Source organism: Danio rerio, chromosome 22 (genome assembly GCF_052040795.2).
Source record: "Danio rerio strain M-AB ecotype USA chromosome 22, GRCz13ab, whole genome shotgun sequence".
NCBI classification, from domain to species: Eukaryota; Metazoa; Chordata; class Actinopteri; order Cypriniformes; family Danionidae; genus Danio; species Danio rerio.
Genome location: NC_141042.1, coordinates 33,556,517 through 33,577,464, shown reverse-complemented (window position 1 = coordinate 33,577,464; position 20,948 = coordinate 33,556,517). Strand labels below are relative to the sequence as shown.

Sequence of the window (20,948 nt, the reverse complement as noted above, 5' to 3'; positions counted from 1 at the left end):
CTAAGTTGGTTTATTACGTCTGAGAGATTACTGCAAATTCACTACACATCTATTCTGATATACTGTATTCAAACAGCAATACATTTAGTTAAATTGACATTCTTACATAAAGCGTAGTGCAAATATAAATACCACTTTATTGACCATAAGCTGTTAAACAAACAGAAATGGTAAAATGTGATGACGTCAGTAATTTGCTAATTAACGTATGACGTAATCTAGCCACCTTTTGGGCAGCTCTTATCCCCTTCATTGAAAATAGTTGGCAACAGTACACCTTAGGTTATTTTCTTCAAAAGAGGCACCAAATACCCACCTATTTGTTCATAGGGTGTGTGCATGCGTAAGTGTTTTCCATTGCTGTTTTTGCTCTTGGTGCTCTTGGATGGGTTAAACACAGTTCACAAAATCCAAGTATGTCCTTTCACCTGTACCATTTGTACTTAAATAGTTTCTTAATTTACCTATCCACCCATAGCAGCATATTTGTTTAGGGTTGGGTTGGCTATCATTTTCAAAGTATTATTATACCTATTAAACAATGGATTTGCATTCAGGAGCACCATGTTTTTGGATAGTGGCCTTCTGATCGTTCTGCATTGCGTGCAGACAATGAATTACGAAAACAATGATCACAAGCAAACTAGGAAATGAAAGGGAAATGTAGAAGTGTATGGAGGAACAAAACACAATGTTTCTTTGTCATTATATAATTATCACTCTTGCCGACCACTTCCAACTGGACCAGTGTCAGCCAGCAAACCGTGCCTGAGCACAGAAAAATGCACAATAAGACCCTGTGGCACAATATGCTTTTGTTCTTTCCATACATTACTTTTACTTTTATACTTTAATTAGTTTTGAAAACAGTACTTTTGAGAGGGGTCCGAATGCAGACTTGGTGCAATGTGAGCTGCATCCAATGCTTTTAATGTCCATAACTAACCCCATCCCCTAACCCTATCATTACGGTGACGTCTATCTCCACAAGGTGTCTGACATTGCATCTATGAGATATGCAGTCTCAGTACCCAAATCAAAGATACTTCTGGCATTTTTACACCTTTTCTTGAGCAAAAATCTTAAGTTAATACTTCAACTTCTACAGGAGTCTTTTTAAACCCTTGTGTCTATACTTCTACTCGATTAATGAATGTGAATACTTTTGACACTGGTGCTAAAGAGCACATGTTGTCCACAGAAGTCCCAATGATTTATTTATTGCATTCATATTTGCTTGATTTATCTGTTTCTATCATCATTGTCCTCTATTCTTTGTAGTAGCAATAACAGATGGCTCTTCTTCAGTGGGATCTATGGACTTTATGTGCAAGGGTTCTGCTAGTGCCAGTATATTGAAACAAAAATAACATTTCAATGTGTTTTCAACAATATTTTAACAATATTTTTTTGTGATTTATAATGTTTTTTTTTTTTTTTTCAACTTGCTTCAGCACATCTGCTTGTGTATTTTATAATGTATGGTTCTGAAAAGCTTGAATAGCTGCTTTAGTATGTTTGATTATAGTTGAGATCTTCTGAATGACAGGCATCCAGGAGCCTGGAGCCAGACCCTCTGGCCTTTTTTTAATAAATTATGAAAAATTCTCAAAATTTTGGTCTTGCTTAATATAATTTTCTAAAACAAGACCTAATTTTATTTGAAATAATTTTTCGATATTTGGACTAGAGACAAAAAAAAAAAAACTAAGTAAGAAAAGCATTTTTTGCAGTGCAGTAATAATAATGCCCAGCAATCAGTCAGCTGCGCTCTTTCAATTTCTGTTATTGAGAAAAAATATTTAAAAATTTATATTACAAAAGGTAATGTCTCTACCTACAAAACAACAATAAATATTTAAAAAACTAACTTTTTTGAATTGACTTAATAAAAAACATATGCACATAACTGAGTAGGATAAATGGTTTATTCGACAAGAAAAGATGCACATGCACTACGATGGAAACACTTTTACTGAACAAACTTCAGTATGCGCATTAATAAAGGCCATGTTATTTTGTTATAAGAAATCATGTTATAATAATAAAGTGCGTGAATGGACAAACCAGCAGGCTGAGCACATTGTAAAACATCCGAAATTTTGTTTTGATCATTCTAAAATGCCAGAACCATTTAAGTATTAGTATATTTATATGAATAATGACCTCCAGAATCAAGACTGTTTGTGCTACTCGTCTCATGCCTTCAAACGCCACTGCACGTTCACTGCATGTCAGGATTGTCTTTTGAAGCGCAAGTCATTTATTAAATAAAGAAAAGATTCATGCAGCTTCTTCTACTGCAGCAAATTCAAGCAGCAAGTTTTCACTGTTGATTTTGGCGCCAGATAATCAGGAAGTGATGATTTTGTTCGCTTTGACTTGTTAGATGGAAACGCTGCTTTATTTGCACATCTTTTATGCGATAATCAAGTTTTGCCCATATCTGTCTCACTGCCTGTTTAGTGCTTGGTATTCTCTTACCCTCATAGTGAGACTTTGCAATCTCTGCTGCAACAGTCAGTCGAGAAATGGTTAGTTTCTCTGCTATTTATTGCAGATCAATACTTGTGAGGGTGGTGCCCCGCCCACTTCTGTAATTAAAATTTTCACTTCTTCTTTCATATCCTTATTCCAAGACCACCCAAAAAAAGAAACAGAAGGAAAACACAGCAGCACTCAGGCCATTAAAAAAGAAAAAAAAACATTAAATACAAAATGTTTGTACAAAAAATCCAGCAACAAAAGCCCCTTCGTAGATGGAACAGATAGTCTTTACTGTTTGATGTAGTTTCTTAGGTGCCCACTGGGGGCAGCATCACAGAACGCAGTATCCAGGGACTGATCCAGCCATGAGAGAGAGCAAGAGCAACACAGAACACCACTGTCAATAATGATAAACCAAATTTTGGTATGAAGTTTCGGTATGATGCACCATAGTTTTATTAAAATGTGGCTGTTGAGCACGCGCCTTGGAAGAAATGCCAATGAGCTTAGGGTGTTAGTTTGCCATTGCCAATGGAGTCATGCGACTTACACGACACGCACATGGTGTGCAAGCGGTGTGCATGTGATGCGCGTGCATTTTCCAGGCGCACCTAGTTGAAAAACATATTTTCTGAATGCCACGAACGCATCACTAACTAATCTGCTTTACATTTTATATGGAATATACACATTTCACTAATAACAGAAGACTAATCACCTCAGACAAACACAGCACATCCAAACACTGCAGCTTTTTTTTCTTTTCTTCATAAACTTGCATTAGAGCTGCAGCAATGGTTTGTCTGTTTGTCATTCACTGAGAAAAGGGTTAATGATTCCCTAGTTACCAAGACGACAAGGGAGCACGAGCTAAAATGAAACAGTAATATAATAGGGAACATAGGAGTTTTGTAATATTTCCCAGCCCTAGATTGGATGATCCACAATAGGTGTGTCTGTTCCTCCCTATTTCAAGTTCAGCTCAGTTTCATGTTATACAGACAACATTATGTACAGCAAGAGATTAAATCCTGTTTTATTTTAATTTATTGATAGCACAAAGATGAAAAGGAGCTACTGCATGTTTCTTACTTTTTCACTGCTGATCAACACAAATAGTAAGTTTTTTGATTTTTCCACTACCATGGATTTGGAGCTATGATCAGCTGTCAGTATGTGGATTCAGATTTATAAAGTAATAAACTGAAATGTTTGTGCAAGCTGGTTTCAAACATCATATTGCAAATGGGGTATTTGATAGTAGAGCAGTTGTTTCTTTCATTTTTTTCTCAACCAGATATTGTTTGTGGTTTACTGCTCCAAAACTGCATTTTCCCTAAAAACAAGGTTTATAAAACAGTGTTTATAATGTTGATGTATATATAATGACAGAACATTATGAAGTTACCATTTAAACAGGTTTTTTTGCCTTGCAAATGTTACACCATATATCTACTGTCACCCTGGTTTAACTTGTGTTATCTAAAACTTACAGTAGCTTATTGATAAAGAAAAAAGTGCAGTATTGGTGAATTAGCTTATTACTTGGTCATATTACCACAGCAACTCTAATATAATTACCACAACAGATTCATTCAAGCTGTATTACTGTAAATTACTTGCATTTATTAATGTGGGACGAATATGCTGTAACTAAATCATATTCAGATAAACAAAACACATATTTAAAGAGGTGGTGTGTATTTTTAAGCCTTGGTTGTGTTTGTAAAATGCAAAGCAACGTGTGTTGATGCTTCATTTGTTAAAAACATATATATATATATATATATATATATATATATATATATATATATATATATATACACACATTTTTTTCATATATCTTGTTTTGATTATATACAGCTACTCAGCTAAGAAAACAACTGTCATACTTCCTTCCTCCGAAAGTCCCGCCCTCAAGAGGCTCTGATTGGTCAGCTAACATAATGTGCTGTTTCGCAGATTGGCTCCACGTCACCAGGAAAAGCATCACACCTTTAATAGTGCATGCTTTGCCTCTGCTGTGTAAATACTGTCTTTCAGAGTAGCTGTTAGCCATATCAGTTTAAGCCTGAATCTTTCAATCTTTCACATATGAAATAAGTATGTGTAAGTAATAAGAAACGTTCACATATCTTTCAGAAGTTTGTTATTTGAGATGTCAAACACAGGAAAAGCGGTTGCATAGAGCGACACCAGTGCTGATTGTGGCTGTTTACAGGGGTTTGACGGATAAATATGAATTTGTATCTAAATTGTTAACAGTGCCAAACAGCATTTCCCGTTGTTTACATCCTTGTTTACATACTTGCCACAACATACCATTACCGCTAGGAACTGTGCATGTAATGGATCAATTTTAACAAACAAAAATACTTACATGTTGTGATTCACAATCCACAGCTTCTTCTGTTATGTTTGGAGTTCCAGCACTGAACTGGGAGAGATTCTGGAAGCTATCCTTTGTCAAATGCTAGAGCTGTGTTTTTTATAATTCTCTGGAATTAAATAAAATTAAACTGTAAACACTTTTCTCTTTGTGTCTTGTCCGTTGGAAGCTCAAATACAGAAAAAGAAGAAGCTCTATGGAAATAGCAGTGTTTGGATAGCATTTGAGCTTTTTCTGCTATAACATTACAGCACCTCTGGCCACGCCCCTTTGCTGCACGAGGTGTATGCGGATGGTAATTACGTGTGGTGACTGCACATAACCTGAAAATTTTGTGATCTCACTAGCTTGGATGTATTTTTTTGTAGTCCCCAAACTTTGTTCGCTGTAGGATTTGCTAAGCTAACTCTGTAAAAGCCAACATCTCCCTTTACATTGAACTTTGAGCATATTACACTCAGAGATGTTGTTTATGTTCACACAGATACATTACGCATCAACTAAAGTTTAAAATATGACATTGTAGTGGACCACTGCTTTAAAGGTTTGCTAATAGTGAGAATTGAACCTTTAAATAAAGTTTGACTATACATTCTTTCCAAATAGTACTATCCAAATTTGATGAAATTTTATAGATTCAGTATATCCTAATATATATCACAGAAAAATAAAATATCACAATGTTAGATTTTTCCAATATCGTGCAGCCCTAATAGCTGCACAGTAATGTCTTTTGTTTTTTAATGTTTGTTTTTAATGCTGCTTAGATACATTTATTGTAAATGCCAGGGCATTCTAAAAGTTTTCCTATATGCATCACTGGTACTTTTTTATACAGACACCTCAGTTTGGAAAGTCTGGAAATGTAGATCATGCATTTCCTACTCATATGACTATGATGTGGCTTTAAGCTGTCATCTGTCACATGAAGCTTGAATGCAGGAACAGATAATTCACTTGTTGACATACCTGTTTTCCATAAGTCATCACCATTTGATCCACCTTTTTGTTCATGTTAGAGCAGGTGCAGGCATTGTAATTAAATGTATTCACTCCCATAGAATTTTACCGAAACAAAACAGCTTGTTAGGCTGATTGCTTTTACAATCTAGTATTATCTTATGATGACTTTTTTAACGTGTTGTCATAAACATTTTAGTTTGTAGCACAAGTAATTAGTTTACTGCCATTTCGTCATCTTGGATTTATAAGATTCTAACTGCATTCTAAATGGTTTTGAGATATTGAGCTTTAATTTTTTGCATGTTTTGCAAACAGTATGTTTGTAACATTTGTTTTAATTTTTATAAAAAGTCTTAAAATGTATGTAGATTAAGTCAATAACTCAAATTTATGTCAACTTCTGTCAATAACTCATGTTTTGACAAAAATGTCAGATCCTTACAATTCCAAGGTGACAATTTATTATTGCTAGTCATTTACCCTCAGACAGATTAATGCCTAGCACAATCTCTGTTAAAAAAGCTTGGTTCTGCATTGCAGAATTTAAAAAAGCCCATGTGATCACACTATTTTATTGTTTGATCTCCAATGTGCAAAACTTCTCCACCTTGTGGTAATGACAGAAATATCAATATTAGAATCAACTAGGTGCTTTGCAAAATTATTTACTGTATTGGGATCTCTGGGAACCCATGATATAGATTTAAAAGATTCAGTCTGTGCCTTTTGTAGCTTAGAGCCTTTGACAAGAACTCTGTAAAAGGTAGTTTATTATATAATGATTTTTCATTGAAGAATCAAAATGAGTGGTACCTTTCCAATGAAGAACTGGAAGATACCCTAATTCAATTTATTTACTTTTTCTGTTTTAAAATGTATTTTTAGTGTCATGCAAACTGATGTCTTTAAACACTTGTTTCCATTTCCATAAGTTGTCTTATTAACCTTACTCATTTTACTTAAAACAACTTATATATGTATATTAACAAGCTGTTTTTCTTAAAGAGCCCATATTATACATGAAATAGGGTCATATTTTGGTTGTAAGGGTCTCCAACAACAGTCTAATATGCATGCAAGGTCAAAAAACACTTTCATTATCTTATAATTTGCATTTATTTTTACCTAATTATCCCAGCAACTACCATATAAATCGTTCAGTGATTCATTTGTTCCCAAACCCCTCCTTAGCGCGAAACTAATCTGCGCTGATTGGACCGATGACAGTCTGTTGCGACTGGGCAACACTGACTGCCTTTAGGGGGAGACAAAGTGAAATGGCCAGCAGCTAATCAACAATATAAATTTAGTCACAGTGAATACATGCTTCATAAGGTAAAAGAAGTGGATTTTGGCTGCCAGTGGGTGAACCTAAATACAGACCTCCACACTCTACCTGCTCTTTTCATACACACACACACACACACACACACACACACATTGCCCTCCTCCTCGAAAGACACAACGCACACACACACATTACCCTCCTCCTCGGACGACACCGCACACATACACACATTACCCTCCTCCATGGAGGTCAGTAAACAAAGCGGCACACGTCGTGTTTTTAACGTGGCTTTACACGTGATATGAGAATATATCGAGTTAACCTGATACAGTACACGCGGTTATAAGTAACAAATCATAACTAAATACATTTGCAAGCTAGAGTAAACGAGGCAGCAATTTTAATCGCACATACTTACACTTGAGAAATAGAGGAAGAAAACCAATCCAGGTTCTGTCATGTCCATCAGTACTCTTTACTGATCTTTCCTTTAACAAACGGCCGATGAAGTATTCTTTGTAGCATGTAGTTTCCAGAAATACTCAAACTGCTCAAGGCTGGGCTATAATGCTGATGTTTCATCTTTGGGTAGAGACTACATTATATCCATCTGCACTATGCGACTTCATTTGACTGGTGTGTGTGTGTGTGTGTGTGTCTGGCTTTTTCTGTTTTAGAGGGCGGGGCCGCAGGTTTTAAATCTCCCGGGTTTGCTCGCACAATTACTTGGTTTTGTTATCACATCATGGTGAAACACCTAATGACTCATTATCAAGACGACTCATTTGAAGCACTATGAGTCGACTCTTTTATAGATGAATCAACAGTTTTAAACACTTTACACTTACAGATTTAAGCATAGCTGGATATTTCACTTCACTTAGAGCTGTGTTACACACTACATGGAAGGGCATTTGCAAAAACCCACAATATGGGCTCTTTAACCAATCATTATTGTCATGAAATTGTTAATCATGTTATCATAAACCTGTAAAACATTGTTTCTGTTTACTAGATGTGTCAGGCGGTGAGACTGAAGTGATGTCAGTGACAGAGGGAGAGACTGTGACGCTACCCACAGAAGTTGAAAATCAGAAAGATCGACTGATCGTATGGTACTTTGGACCAGACAAAATTCTACTTGCTCAAATCAATGGAAAGGCTGGCAGCACCTGGACAAAGGACAGAGATGTGAAGCTGGATAATCACACTGGATCTCTCACCATTCCAAATGTTACAGCAAACCATTCTGGACTTTATAATCTTAAGATTACCACTAGCAACAGGCCTTTATACAAAAAGTTCATTGTTAAGGTCTATGGTGAGTACATATTCAGAAGTACTTCCTAAAACAATGTATTGTACTGTTGCATTATTATTATTGGTGACACTTTATTTTGATGGTCCGTTTGTTGAATTTAAGTTTCATTGTATCTACATGCTCACTAATTCTCATTAGATTATAAGTAGACTGTTAGGTTGGGGTTAGGGTTTGGGTTAGTGTAAGCTGACATGTACTTGCTATGTTTCTTATAGTCAGTTAAATGTCTGTTGAAGGACCAGTATCAACAGATATTAAGCAGACAGACTACTAATACTCAAATGGACCATAAAAAAATGTTATCTTATTTTTTAATTTGTTAAATAGTTTGTTTTAAATCCCAAGCAAACTCTTTTCTATATTAAGAGGGTGTTTAATTCTGAGCTTGTTAGATTTCTCAAAGCACATTTTTAAAATGTATTTCGAAGTGCAATTTTAGGACATCATTGTTGGACAATGGTTCGGATGATAATTGTTTCTCATAGGGACTTTGTGGTTTCTCATAATTTACAAGGGGATTTATTCATGTCTGAATCATAATGTCTGTGTTTTTCTCTCACCACGCAAATGAAGATCCACATTACAGGTAGCTTATCAACTCTATATTTGCATTTGTCCTTTGCATTTTCCCTCTTGATACTGCTCAAAGGTGCCAGTTAGAAATTCAGCCCTGCCCTACCAGGACCAACTGGAGACCTAGCAGAGCATCACAATGGACACCCTTCAGCAACAGAGAAAAGAGCGACAAGAGAATGACATGACTAGACTCTTGACACACAGTCTGAGCCACCAGGAGCTGACCATCATCATCATCTCCTTGACCAACAAGAGATAAATGAACTCAAACTGCAAACCACAGATTTCTCATAAGATCAGACCCCTGCTCTGCACTACACAGCTCTGCACTACACAGGAAGCACAGGGACACAGAAATGTGGACCAGCAAAAGGAAACATTCAGTCTTTAGGAGGCTCTGACAGCGGCCAAGCACCAATAGCAGCTTGAAAGAGCCACCAGAGAGAAACTGAAAATTTTCAGGAGCTGTTCCACAAAAAGACGGTCATGGTCTGTCACCTGCATGTTGTCGTCACATTCATTTTTTTTTTCTCGGCGCACATAGCGTTATTTTGACAGCTCGCCATGTGCTCTGCTGTATCACCCCACCCACTTGTCATTCTACTCATTAGATCAGTTCATTCACACCTGTCTGTAGTTTTCCTTCATTTGTCTCCCTTTTTATTCCTCTCATTCTCACTGTCCTGTTCGCGTGTCTTACCTTACGATCCTGTTTTCTTAAATCTTGTCCAGTCCTGTCTAGTCTCACTACTGTTTAGTCTCCAGTGCCAGACTTTAATTGTTGTTTTGGATTTCTTTTTTTTTCTCCTTAGTCAGACCGTCCCTGCGGCAGATCAGCTGTGTTCACCTCTCTGCACTTCCTGCTCCAGTTCCTCATTACCGCCCACCAGCGATCTCCTCTCCAGCCGACTTTCTCTCTACCTGCTCTCTCTCGTTCTCGCTGCCGGCAACGCAGTATTAACCCCTTGCTGACTGACGGCTTGGATTGCCGTGTGCCTCCCCCTGGAACATTTTTTATTGCTTTCACTTTCCTTTTTGCATTGATTATCTATTGACAGCTTTGATTTCCGTGTGCCTCATGTTGGGACAGTTGGTATTACATTTAGTTTTCTTTTGCTTTAACTCTATTTACTTGCACTTTAGACTGCCGTCTGCCCTCTATAGGCCATCCTTGGTTTTTATATTTCTTTATTCTTGCCTGGATTTTTCATCCCTCTGTGGGTTCCCCAGCTCCATGTGCTGGAGGTTTTTTGTTACAGCCCAGAAAGCAAGATTAATAAAACTATCTTTTGACCTTTACCTGAATCCTCTCATTTTCTTCCCTGACAGAACAATAAGGTCAGAATGATTCTGCAGGTCTGGACCAGATGCAACTGCGCTTGCCCAGCAGGGTGCACTCCTGGGTCAACTTGCCACCCAGCTCACCACCACCTCCAAAGAGTTGGAGATGCTTACTGCCCAAGTAGTCGAGCTCAACGCACGGATTGAGTCACTCCATCATGAAGCTGCAGGACCCAGGCAGGTTGCTTCACCTATTACCAACAAGTAATACTAACAATCCACCTCCGTATGATGGAGATCCCAGTTCCTGTCAGGCCTTTTTATCGCAGTGTGCTCTTATTTTTGCCCTGCAACCCCGCCGTTATGCCACAGAGGCCTCCAGGGTGGCATAAGTCTTGACCCTGCTCACTGGGAGCGCACGTGAGTGGGGCACTGCAGTCTGGGATGCCAGGGCACCTTTCTGCCGCTTTTTTGATGATTTTAGAGACGAGATAATTAAGCTCTTTGACCGGTCGGCACAGGGAGATGAGGCGGCTGCCCAGTTGGGCCGCTCTGTCACCGACTATTCAATTGTTTTCAATACATTAGCTGCCACCTGCGACTGGAATGATGGGGCCCTCCGATCCAGATTTTTTGAGGGTCTGAATGAGGAGATCCAGGATGAAATCGCCTCTCATGAGCTTCCTCGTCACCTGGAGACTCTTGTTGACTTGGCTCTACGTGTGGAGGAGCGCCTTTGCCGCCGCCACCAGTGGCGTTCTGTCCATTCTTCCTGGAGGGCTGATGACAACTTCCTCCAACAAGCCTCCTCTACTTTCCCCTCTTCCGATCCTAAGCCTATGCAGATGGGACAAATGCGCCACACGCCTCAGGAGAAGAGGGACCGTCTAGCACGTGGTGTGTGTCTCTACTGTGGCAAACCGGGGCACTTTGCCATCAAGTGCCCTTTAAAAGCTACGGCCCATTAGTAAACCGGGGGATGCTGGTGGGCGGCTCTTCCTGTCTGAATTCCTCTCTGTATCGCACCCTGTTGCCTGTCACCATACAACATGAGGAATCCCTCAACTCCTGCTCTGCCTTGCTCGATTCGGGGGCCAAAGGCAATTTCCTGGACTGTTCCACTGCCAAGCAGTGGGGTATTTCCGCCATCCCCCTCCTATTTCTGTCTGGTCGTTAGCGGGTCAGCTCATCTCTACCATTACCCACAACACCCTTCGTGTAAGTCTTGTTGTTTCCAGCAATCACCGTGAGGCCATTAAACTGTACCTTCTTGATTCACCAGGTTCCCCTATTGTCTTGGGGCATCCCTGGACGGTATGGCACAATCCTCACATTGATTGGTCCGGAAATTCTGTGTTGGCCTGGAGTCAGTTTTGTCTTGCTTCTTGTTTGGGTTCTGCCTTGTCTCCTGGTGCTTTGTGTTCTGTGTTGCAGAAGGAGACTGCTGATGTAACTAAGGTCCCGGTTGAGTACCATGGTCTTCGTCAGGTCTTTAGCAGGTCTCGGGCTGGATCTCTTCCTCCTCATCGACCATACGATTGTGCCATTAACCTCCTCCCAGGCACTTCTCCGCCCAAGGGTCGCTTATATTCCCTTTCAGGTCCTGAAAGAGAGGCTATGGACAGGTATATTCAGGAATCACTTAGTACTGGTCTCATTCGTCCCTCATCATTTATTTTGGGTGCAGGGTTTTTCTTTGTAAAGAAAAAGGATGGCTCCCTGGGTCTATGTATAGAGTACAGAGGGCTGAACAACATCACAATTAAAAACAGGTACCCCTTACCTCTTATGTCATCTGCCTTTGAGTTGTTGCAGGGAGTCCAGGTCTTTACAAAATAAGACCTCCGTAATGCTTACCACTTGGTGCGCATCCGGGAGGGAGATGAGTGGAAGACAGCCTTTAATACCCCTACGGGACACTTTGAATATCTTGTCTTACCTTTTGGTCTGACCAATGCCCCGGCTGTCTTCCAGGCCCAGGTCAATGACGTGCTGAGAGACATGGTAAACAAGTTTGTCTTTGTGTACCTGGATGATATTCTCATTTTCCCATCCTCTTTACAGGCACACACTAATCATGTACGGCAGGTCCTCCAACAACTATTAGAGAACCAACTCTTTGTTAAGGCGGAGAAGTGCGAGGTCCACGCGAAGTCGGTTACATTTCTGGGGTATGTCATCTTGGCTGAGGGAACAAAACCTTATACTGCCAAGGTAAGGGCCATTGCCAAGTGGCCAGTCCCCAAAACCCGCAAGGCTCTGCAGCGTTTCCTGGGTTTTGCCAATTTCTATAGACGCTTCATCAGGAACTTTAGTCAGATTGCTGCACCCTTAACGGCTCTCACCTCCACTAAAGTAATGTTCAGGTGGAATACACAGGCTCAGGAGGCCTTTGATGCTCTTAAGTCCCGTTTCATCACTGCTCCTGTCCTTTCTATTCCAGATCCTGAACAACAATTCATTGTCGAGGTAGATGCTTCTAATGTTGGGGTAGGCACGGTCCTATCTCAGCGGTCCCCCAAGAATGGGAAGGTGTATCCTTGTGCTTTTTCTCTCATCGCCTGAGCCCAGCAGAACGTGATTACGACATAGGTAATAGGGAGCTGTTGGCAGTCAAGCTCGCTTTGTGTGAGTGGCGTCACTGGCTGGAGGGAGCAGTGCATCCCTTTTTGGTCTGGACGGACCATAAGAACCTTGAATATATCCATTCTGCCAAGAGGTTGAGCACATGCCAGGCCCGCTGGGCACTCTTCTTTGGCCGATTCAACTTCAGTCTCTCGTACTGGCCAGGGTTCAAAAATACTAAACCTGATGCCCTCTTTCGGCTGTTCAAGGTCCCCAGTGGGGAGTCCCCAATTGGACCCATCCTCCCTGAGGGAGTGGTGGTTGGGTCTCTCTCCTGGGGCATCGAGCAGCAGGTAATTAAGGCCAGTCGAGGGATTGAGGTGCCAGAAGGGTGTCCGGAGGGTCGGCTGTCTGTGCAAGTTGCGCTGCGTTCCGAGGTCCTCTGGTGGGGGCATGCATCCAGGCTGGTTTTTCATCCAGGAATTTGGAGGTCACTGGCTGCCATCCGCCAGAGGTTTTGGTGGCCCTCTCTGAGGCAGGACGTCAGGCAGTTTGTCTTGGCTTGCTCGGTTTGTCCCCAGAACAAGACCTCTAACCGAGCGCCTGTTGGTCTGCTCAAGCCCTTGCCCATTCTCTCTCATTCATCGTCACACCTGGCCCTTGACTTTGTTTCTGGCCTTCCCCCCTCTAGCGGAAACATCATGACTGTAGTGGACCGTTTTTCTAAAGCAGCTCACTTTATTCCATTGCCCAAACTTCCCTGCCGGTGGCATCTACAGGTATGTCCCCATTTCTCTGTTCCATGGGTTATCAATCTCCTTTGTTTCCCTCACAAGAACCTGACGCTGCAGTTCCGTCTGCCTTGGCCTTTGTCCAACGGTGCCGTCGTACCTGGATGAGGGCTAAGGAGGTCTTGGCTTTGACTTCTAGACGGACCAAAGCAGCACCCGACCGTCATCGGACCTCCCCACCTGAATATGAGTGTGGTCAGAAGGTATGGTTATCCACCAAGCACCTGCCTCTTAGGGTAGCCTCACGTAAATTGGCTCCCAGGTTCATTGGCCCATACCTCATCACCAAGGTCTTGAGTCCGTTGGCAGTTCTGCTCAAGTTGCCTCCCACTCTTGGTCGGGTACACCCTTTTTTTCATGTATTCAGGGTCAAACCTGTGTTTAGATCTATTCTTGACCCTGTTGTCTCTTTCCCTGCCCCTCCCCCCCTCGCCTAGTGGATGGCTCTCCTGCATACAGTGTCAGGAAACTGCTGGATGCCAGATGCCGGGGCCGGGGTTTTCAGTACCTAGTGGACTGGGAGGGTTATGGTCCTGAGGAGAGGAGTTGGATTCCAGCTCAGCATGTTCTGGAACGGGCATTGATTATGGACTTTCACCGGCAATGGGGTAAGCCCCTCCCCTGAGGCGTCAGGTGGCGCTCCTAGGGGTGGGGGTACTGTCATGGTCTGTCACCTGCATGTTGTCGTCACGTTCATTTGTTTTGTTTACTCTGCGCACATGGCTTTATTTTGACAGCTCGCCATGTGCTCTGCTGTCTCACCCCACCCACTTGTCATTCTACTCATTAGATCATTAGTTCATTCACACCTGTCTGTAGTTTCCCTTCATTAGTCTCCCTATTCATTCCTCTCGTTCTCACTTTCATGTACCTTATCGTTCGTGTGTCTTACCTTACGATCCTGTTTTCTTAAATCTTGTCCAGTTCTGTCTCGTCTCGCTACTGTTTAGCTCCAGTGCCAGACTTTAATTGTTGTTTTGGATTTTCACTTTTCTTTCTCCTTTAGTCAGACCGTCCCTGCAGCAGATCACTTAATAACTGTGGCCGCGCGGGCTCTGCGTGCCTCTGACGCGCGCGCTCTTGTACTCGTGTATGTGTTCGTCTGTCTGCAGCGTGGTGTTTCATTCCCAGCGTCTCAATCTAGTTGGTTTTGGTTTTGGTCGGAGCTGGGATGAAAAATGCACGCTGCGTGTGTGAGTGCACAGTGAGTGCTTTCATTTATCGTGTACTCGTGTCTTTCGTTCAGTTTTCTGTTGGTGTTATGTCTAGCACGTGGTGCGTATTTACATGCACCATGTGCTTGTGTTGTCATGAACACGCAGTTAATGAGTTCTCTCATTGGATGATTGTTCTAGTCGTTTTATGTGAGCGCATGGCTTGTGTTGTCTCTGTGTCATGCGCTCTCCCGTCTATTGTCTAGTCCCACCCCACTTGTTAACTCATTATTAATTTGTTATGTTCACCTGTTTGTGTCAATTTACTTTTGCTTTATAATCCCCTCATGTTTTCTGTCCTGTGCCAGTTCGTCGTCTAAACTCCCCATGTGTTCCTGCTCTTGCTCTTGTCGTGCCAACCCAGCCAAGTTTGTTAGTCTGTTAGTGTTATAGTTATGTTTTTCCCCCTCGGGGTGGTTTTTGTACTTCTTTTGTTTTATTTTTATTATCAATAAATCATCCTGTGTTTGCACTTGAGTCCTCGCTCCCTCATCCTTCCTGAACCGTGACAGCAGCATAACAAGCTGAGTCAATGGAAGTGTACAGGACCAGAAATCAATGGAAGATATATTTAAATAGGCCACTGTAGAATAAAACCATTTTAATGTATCCTATATTTTGTGTTTTGGAGATTTCCATCTGAAACACTCCATAGTGAAGTACGGATAGAATTTATGCTCCGGCATTCATACACATGCTTACCTTTTTTTTAAGTACAAAGTAAACAGTAAGCATTTTTGGAACAACAGTTTTGCAAGGGAATGGAAATTATCTTTGCAAGGGAACACAAAAAACTTTATAAAATGTATTATTCTTCCACCCAGTTTTTTTTTCTTCCACCCATTTTTTTAAAGAGGGGTCTGGATGCAGACTTAGTGCAATTGCAAGTTGAACTGCACACACCTTAATGCTTACACCTAGCCCCACTCCAAACTCTACCCCTCACAGTGACTATCTCTATTGAGTGCATTGTGTTTGACATTACAAGTCTGAGACATGCAGTCTTGGCTTGCAAATGCACTCAGATACTATAGATTTTTTCCCTTTCCAGGTCTTCTTATATCTCCACACATAAGCAGAACGAAAATTCAGTCAATAACTTAAACAAGTTTTATTAGACTTTTAAGAGTGAGACACTGCAGGACTCCATTTTGTTTCCCGATCTAAAAATGTTTTCTTCTTTATTTCCAGCTCAACTTCTCAATCCAGAAATCACCTGTGAGATTTCAAAAAAAAATTCTGAAGGTTCATCAGTTTCTCGCTGTAATCTCCTATGTTCAGTGGTACATGTGAGAGATGTAAGTCTCTCCTGGTACAAAGAAAACAGTTTAATCTCCAGCATCAGTGTGTCTGATCTCAGCAACAGTCTCTCTCTGGAGGTGGACTATGAGGATAAAAACGCCTACAGCTGCGTGATTAACAACACCATCAGCAACAAGACTAAACAGTTTAACACTGATGAACACTGTCCGATATGTACAGGTATGTGATGTTGGAGTTTATGCACTGAACTAATCTCTCAGCCATGAATTTAATAAAGTGGCTTTGAAATACAGTAACTGATAAGATGTACAGCATATTTTTATATTGTAAGTTTTACAGTTTGCCTAAAATAAAGTATTTATACCTAAGATACTTTATTGAATTTGTTACTAGTTTTACTTTTTCTTTGTCTTTTCAGTTTCTTGCTTTAGATGGATATATCTTTTAATGCTGCCTTTTGTAGCATTTATTTGCATAATTTTCACTGTTGTGATATGCTTCTGTAAAAACAAAGCCGGATTTCAAAAAGGCAGGTCTTGTATGGCAAACACATAAATTTTTTTCCTCAAAGTATTAATATATTTTAATGAACTGAAAATAAAACATCATGTTTCTTTCTGCTTTTCAGTAAACCTGGAAGCTGGGCATGCAGAAAAAAAATCTGCTCTGACCACCACGGATCAAGTTTGAAAAGGATTTAAGTTTGTTATTTCTCTTTTGATTTCTATTATCTCTTGCACCTTAATATACTCATGATCAACATCTTAAGACCAGGAAAAAGGTACAAATATTCACGTTTTACACAAGTAAGTGCTTAAAAAAGGAAGACACCAGAGCAAGTGACAAAAAAGAGAGAGCAGACAATGTGTTGAAGACTGAATTTAACTTGCACAGCTTCAAATTTAAAATGGCTGTCTCACTGCATACTATCGATACAATATTATTAAAGGGATCTCTGAGGTCTACTTAGTGTTATTAAGCTGTTAAATAAATACAAAACTATATAACTTGTATAATATACTTAAAATAACACCATCTAAAGATTAATGCTGTTAATATGCAATGTTTTATGCTGCGTTTTTTTTCCTCTATTTGGAAAACACATTTGATTCAGAAGCAGAGCCTACAAGGTTACAATATTGGCATACTTGCAAGTGGCCAGCTCTAAGAAAATTTACTAGCAACATTTTTTTTCTATAGTTTTAAATATGCAATTAAAAAAACTATAATAGCATTATTATTATTATCATCATCATCATTATCATCTATGCATTTGGCAGAAGCTAAAATATATATATCCAATAACCTATACACAGATGTGAACTTTATTATAGTTGTAACGAGGAGACTGACACGGAGGAATCCATTTTGCAGTATTTAATAGACACCATTCAATCACAAACATACAACACGCACTAAAGTGCGAACTCACATCAACAGCATTCAATATAGATCGTGCGACTGGCGGCTGACAGACACAGAGTGATATACCAGGTGTAACGGAGGTCAGCTAGTGTGTGCTGTGCAGGTAAACCTCATGGTGGCCATGGTCTTTAGCCTCCTTGGTAGAGCACCCGACTCCCATGCGGAAGGTCACCGGTTCGATACCAGCTCGGAGCGGGTTTGGTGGCGTAGGACCGGCGGGGTTACACAGGCATGGATCAGTGGCAGGCGGCGTGGTTCAGAGTCCGTATAACAAGCGTGGGTCGTGGGCAGGCAGAAGGCAACTCAGAAACAGTCCGGGGTTATGCACAGTTGATCAGGCAAGGAATAACGCTCAGAAATGTTGGCCGTGGCTGAACAAGACTTCACAATGAACTGGTGTTTGAGTGTGTCTTGTTTAGGGAGCGTGGGTCGTTAACGGGATTCAGTTCAGGTGTGTGCACAATCAGTTTAGGTGGATGATGTAATGCTTAGAAGTCCGGGGATGGCGGCCTCTGCTGGCCAGCGAGGGGAATGACTGGGACCGAGTCGGTGACAATAGTGTTAATAGTTTTTAACCACTGAATTTACTTAATTGTAATCTCTTAAATATAATTTTGTTGCCTGCTATAGACAGAAACTATTAAATTAACTTTAATATTTAGAGTTAACTCAAAAAATATAATAAATTCATTCATAACTCATTTGGTTTGAGTTCTGCTTAATACAATCAGTTTATGAGTTACCACAACTCGTTTTTATTAAGTCAAAGTAACTTATTTCATTTAGTGACTTTCACTGTTAGGTTTTACAATATATAACTGTCAGTATTAATGTCATTGCATTGTATTATTATTTTTAAATTCAGCTTCAAATCCATATTCATGTAATATCAACACAAAAGAAGTAAATTGGTCTTGTTAATTTTAATTAGAAATGACTAAAACTACTACACTGACTTATCAGTTATCAGTTAGTGTCGTGTCTTATCCGGATGGAGTTTTGCATTTGTGCTTGACCCTGTGTGCATCTTTGCTATATAAGTTTTTACCTCAACTTATAGGATATTACTGTACTTGTGGTGAGTTTTAATTCAATTTGTAACATTCTCTTTTACACATTTACTATTATAATATTATTATAGTGGTTGTCAGTATGGAAGTTTTGTAAAGTTGTGAAAAGTTCAGTTGCAAATCTGAATTTGTTTCTCTCAGGCTTCTATGTTTACATTCAATGATTTTTTTTTTTTTTTTTTACTTTTAAGTCAATGAAAATATTCTTCACCATAAAAGTGAAATTATTACCTACATCCAGGAGCCTAACCACTTAAACTCTGCAGTCCTTGACATCATCAACTTTCGCTTTCAGATTTAAAGGGCTAGCATTGCACCAGACCCCCGTAAGTGTTGTCTTTTGAAAGTGTGGAATCTATATTTTATGCACATATGCATCACTTTGGTTTTTATTTTACTGAATAAAAGTTATTTACACTTAAATACACAGTATTTTGGATACCCGAGCTAGGTATTTTACATTGGTTCATTTTCATATTTTTTTATATGACACATGTACAAGTTATAGCTCAAATGAAAGCTCTTGCCGGTGCTCATACAGTTCTAGCATTCTTTTTACTGAATAATATTCATATGCCAAACAATAGTTGAATGAATTGTGGTGTTTCCATGGCGCAGAAATGTAAACAATACATTCATGATCAATAAGCAGCCCCAGATAGCACAGACAGCTGTCATCTCTTACCTTATGCTGTGCCCTTCAGGGCCATTCTCCTCTGTTTTTGAGGTGATGTGCATAAGTAATCCTTTTATATGTCTGATGTGGTCCAAACACAGTGAATTATGTTTGATCAAACAAAAGAATAGTGAAATATGTAAACAAGGATCGGTCTCTGTGGCTTGTACAGCACCTCTCATCAGTCGGAATACAATAACTTTTGCATAGATTATGGTAGAGACATTTTTCTTTTTTCCTATGATTACAGACATGTGCAGGAACCACCTAAATAATTACAGCACCCTAGACCACACAGAACCTAAAAGGTACACTTTCAAATTTGAGTTTATAAAAAAATATACAAAAAGCGCCTCTTTTTTAGGTGTTTATTATAACACAGACGACATATACAGTTATTTTAAACACTTTCAATAGTGTTTTATGAAAATTCAAATTTCTTTAAAATGAGACCAAATTTTTGCATTTAAACCTTTTTATGTGGATTTGGGAAGCTTTTAAATTTGGGTAGGCAAAATCCAGACGGAAATCCCCAAATAGCAGCAGAGTTTAAGTGGCTAAGAAAAAAATGCTCATTTTGGAAAAGAATTTTAGATGGTACATGGAGGTTTTTGCATCTGAACTTTTCACTTTACATTTCACAACACTTTTTAAGTGTGTGTCATTTGTAACAATGTAAATAATTGCCTGGTTTGTCAAAGTTTTTACATTTTTAAAAAATATTTTTACAAAAACATTCTGACGACCCCAGCTGCGTTTGATTTGCAGTAAATCCAGCCAAAGTTGATTTTTTATCTGCCGGTACCAAGCCCGGGTAAATGGAGAGGGTTGGGAAAAATAATAGCGAGCTTCCCCGTTAAAAAAATTTAGTAGACGCATTTGAAAATATAATATTATAGATAAAAGAGACACATAAAGAAATCAACTGCACTCAAATGGGGAATTTTTATGAGCTTAGGTAAATACCAATTTATAAAAGATGAATGCACTGATTCAAACACACATTTTACAAATGTGACACTAAAATTATGCAATAAATGTTGAAATTTAACAAAATGAGATATAAATAAAACCCAAATGTACATAGCTGATAACAAACACTAATAAGAAGCATGATCATTTGATCACAATAGTTAAATATCATAATAATAAAAATTGTCAAGTGTTACACATGGGAATTGCTACCTGATTTTTGGCTATTTCATATGAGAATGTTTAATTTTGTTTTTAGAAAAAGTACTTAAACATAACCATCATGGGTAAAAACTCAACTTTTGTTCTGCAGCGTAATGTGCTGGCCACTCTTTTGTTGTTATTATATGTATAAAACTATGTTTTATTACATTGTAAAAAAAATCATATGCTCTACAAACTACTGTGCAGATTTAACACTATTAATCTAGGCACTTTCATTATTATTCTAGAGGGATATATGGTACAGTTAAGATGTTACCTTGATGATATGTTAAACATAAATTATGACAAAAACTATTCTGCATACATAGTTAAAGCAGTAGCTTACTCTGTAAATTCAAGATCAATAATTTGTGTAATATACAGGTAATGGCATTTGGTTTTCTATTATTAAGGTATGTTTGTTGTGTGCATCTGAATGTGATGATTTGACATGGCTAAGGAA

The 20,948-nt window shown here is 39.4% G+C and overlaps 1 protein-coding gene across 1 annotated transcript; it reads left to right on the top strand.

Annotated features, from left to right (window-relative positions):
• The first annotated feature begins 1,827 nt into the window (after nt 1-1,827).
• On the top strand, nt 1,828-16,843 carry LOC101882696 (uncharacterized). The gene is made up of 6 exons (XM_087304648.1): nt 1,828-1,925; nt 2,277-3,605; nt 8,143-8,448; nt 16,067-16,357; nt 16,557-16,667; nt 16,767-16,843. Exons 2-6 carry the CDS (start codon nt 3,551-3,553, stop codon nt 16,826-16,828), a joined length of 825 nt encoding a protein of 274 aa, XP_087160774.1. The 5' UTR covers nt 1,828-1,925; nt 2,277-3,550; the 3' UTR covers nt 16,829-16,843.
• Nucleotides 16,844-20,948: the final 4,105 nt, after the last annotated feature.

Coding starts and splice junctions, on each gene's coding strand:
- LOC101882696 (XM_087304648.1), top strand. CDS start 3,551: ATGAAAAGGAGCTACTGCATGTTTCTTACTTTTTCACTGCTGATCAAC. Junction 16,358..16,556: donor ACACTGTCCGATATGTACAG/GTATGTGATGTT, acceptor TTGTCTTTTCAG/TTTCTTGCTTTAGATGGATA. Junction 16,668..16,766: donor CAAAGCCGGATTTCAAAAAG/GCAGGTCTTGTA, acceptor TCTGCTTTTCAG/TAAACCTGGAAGCTGGGCAT.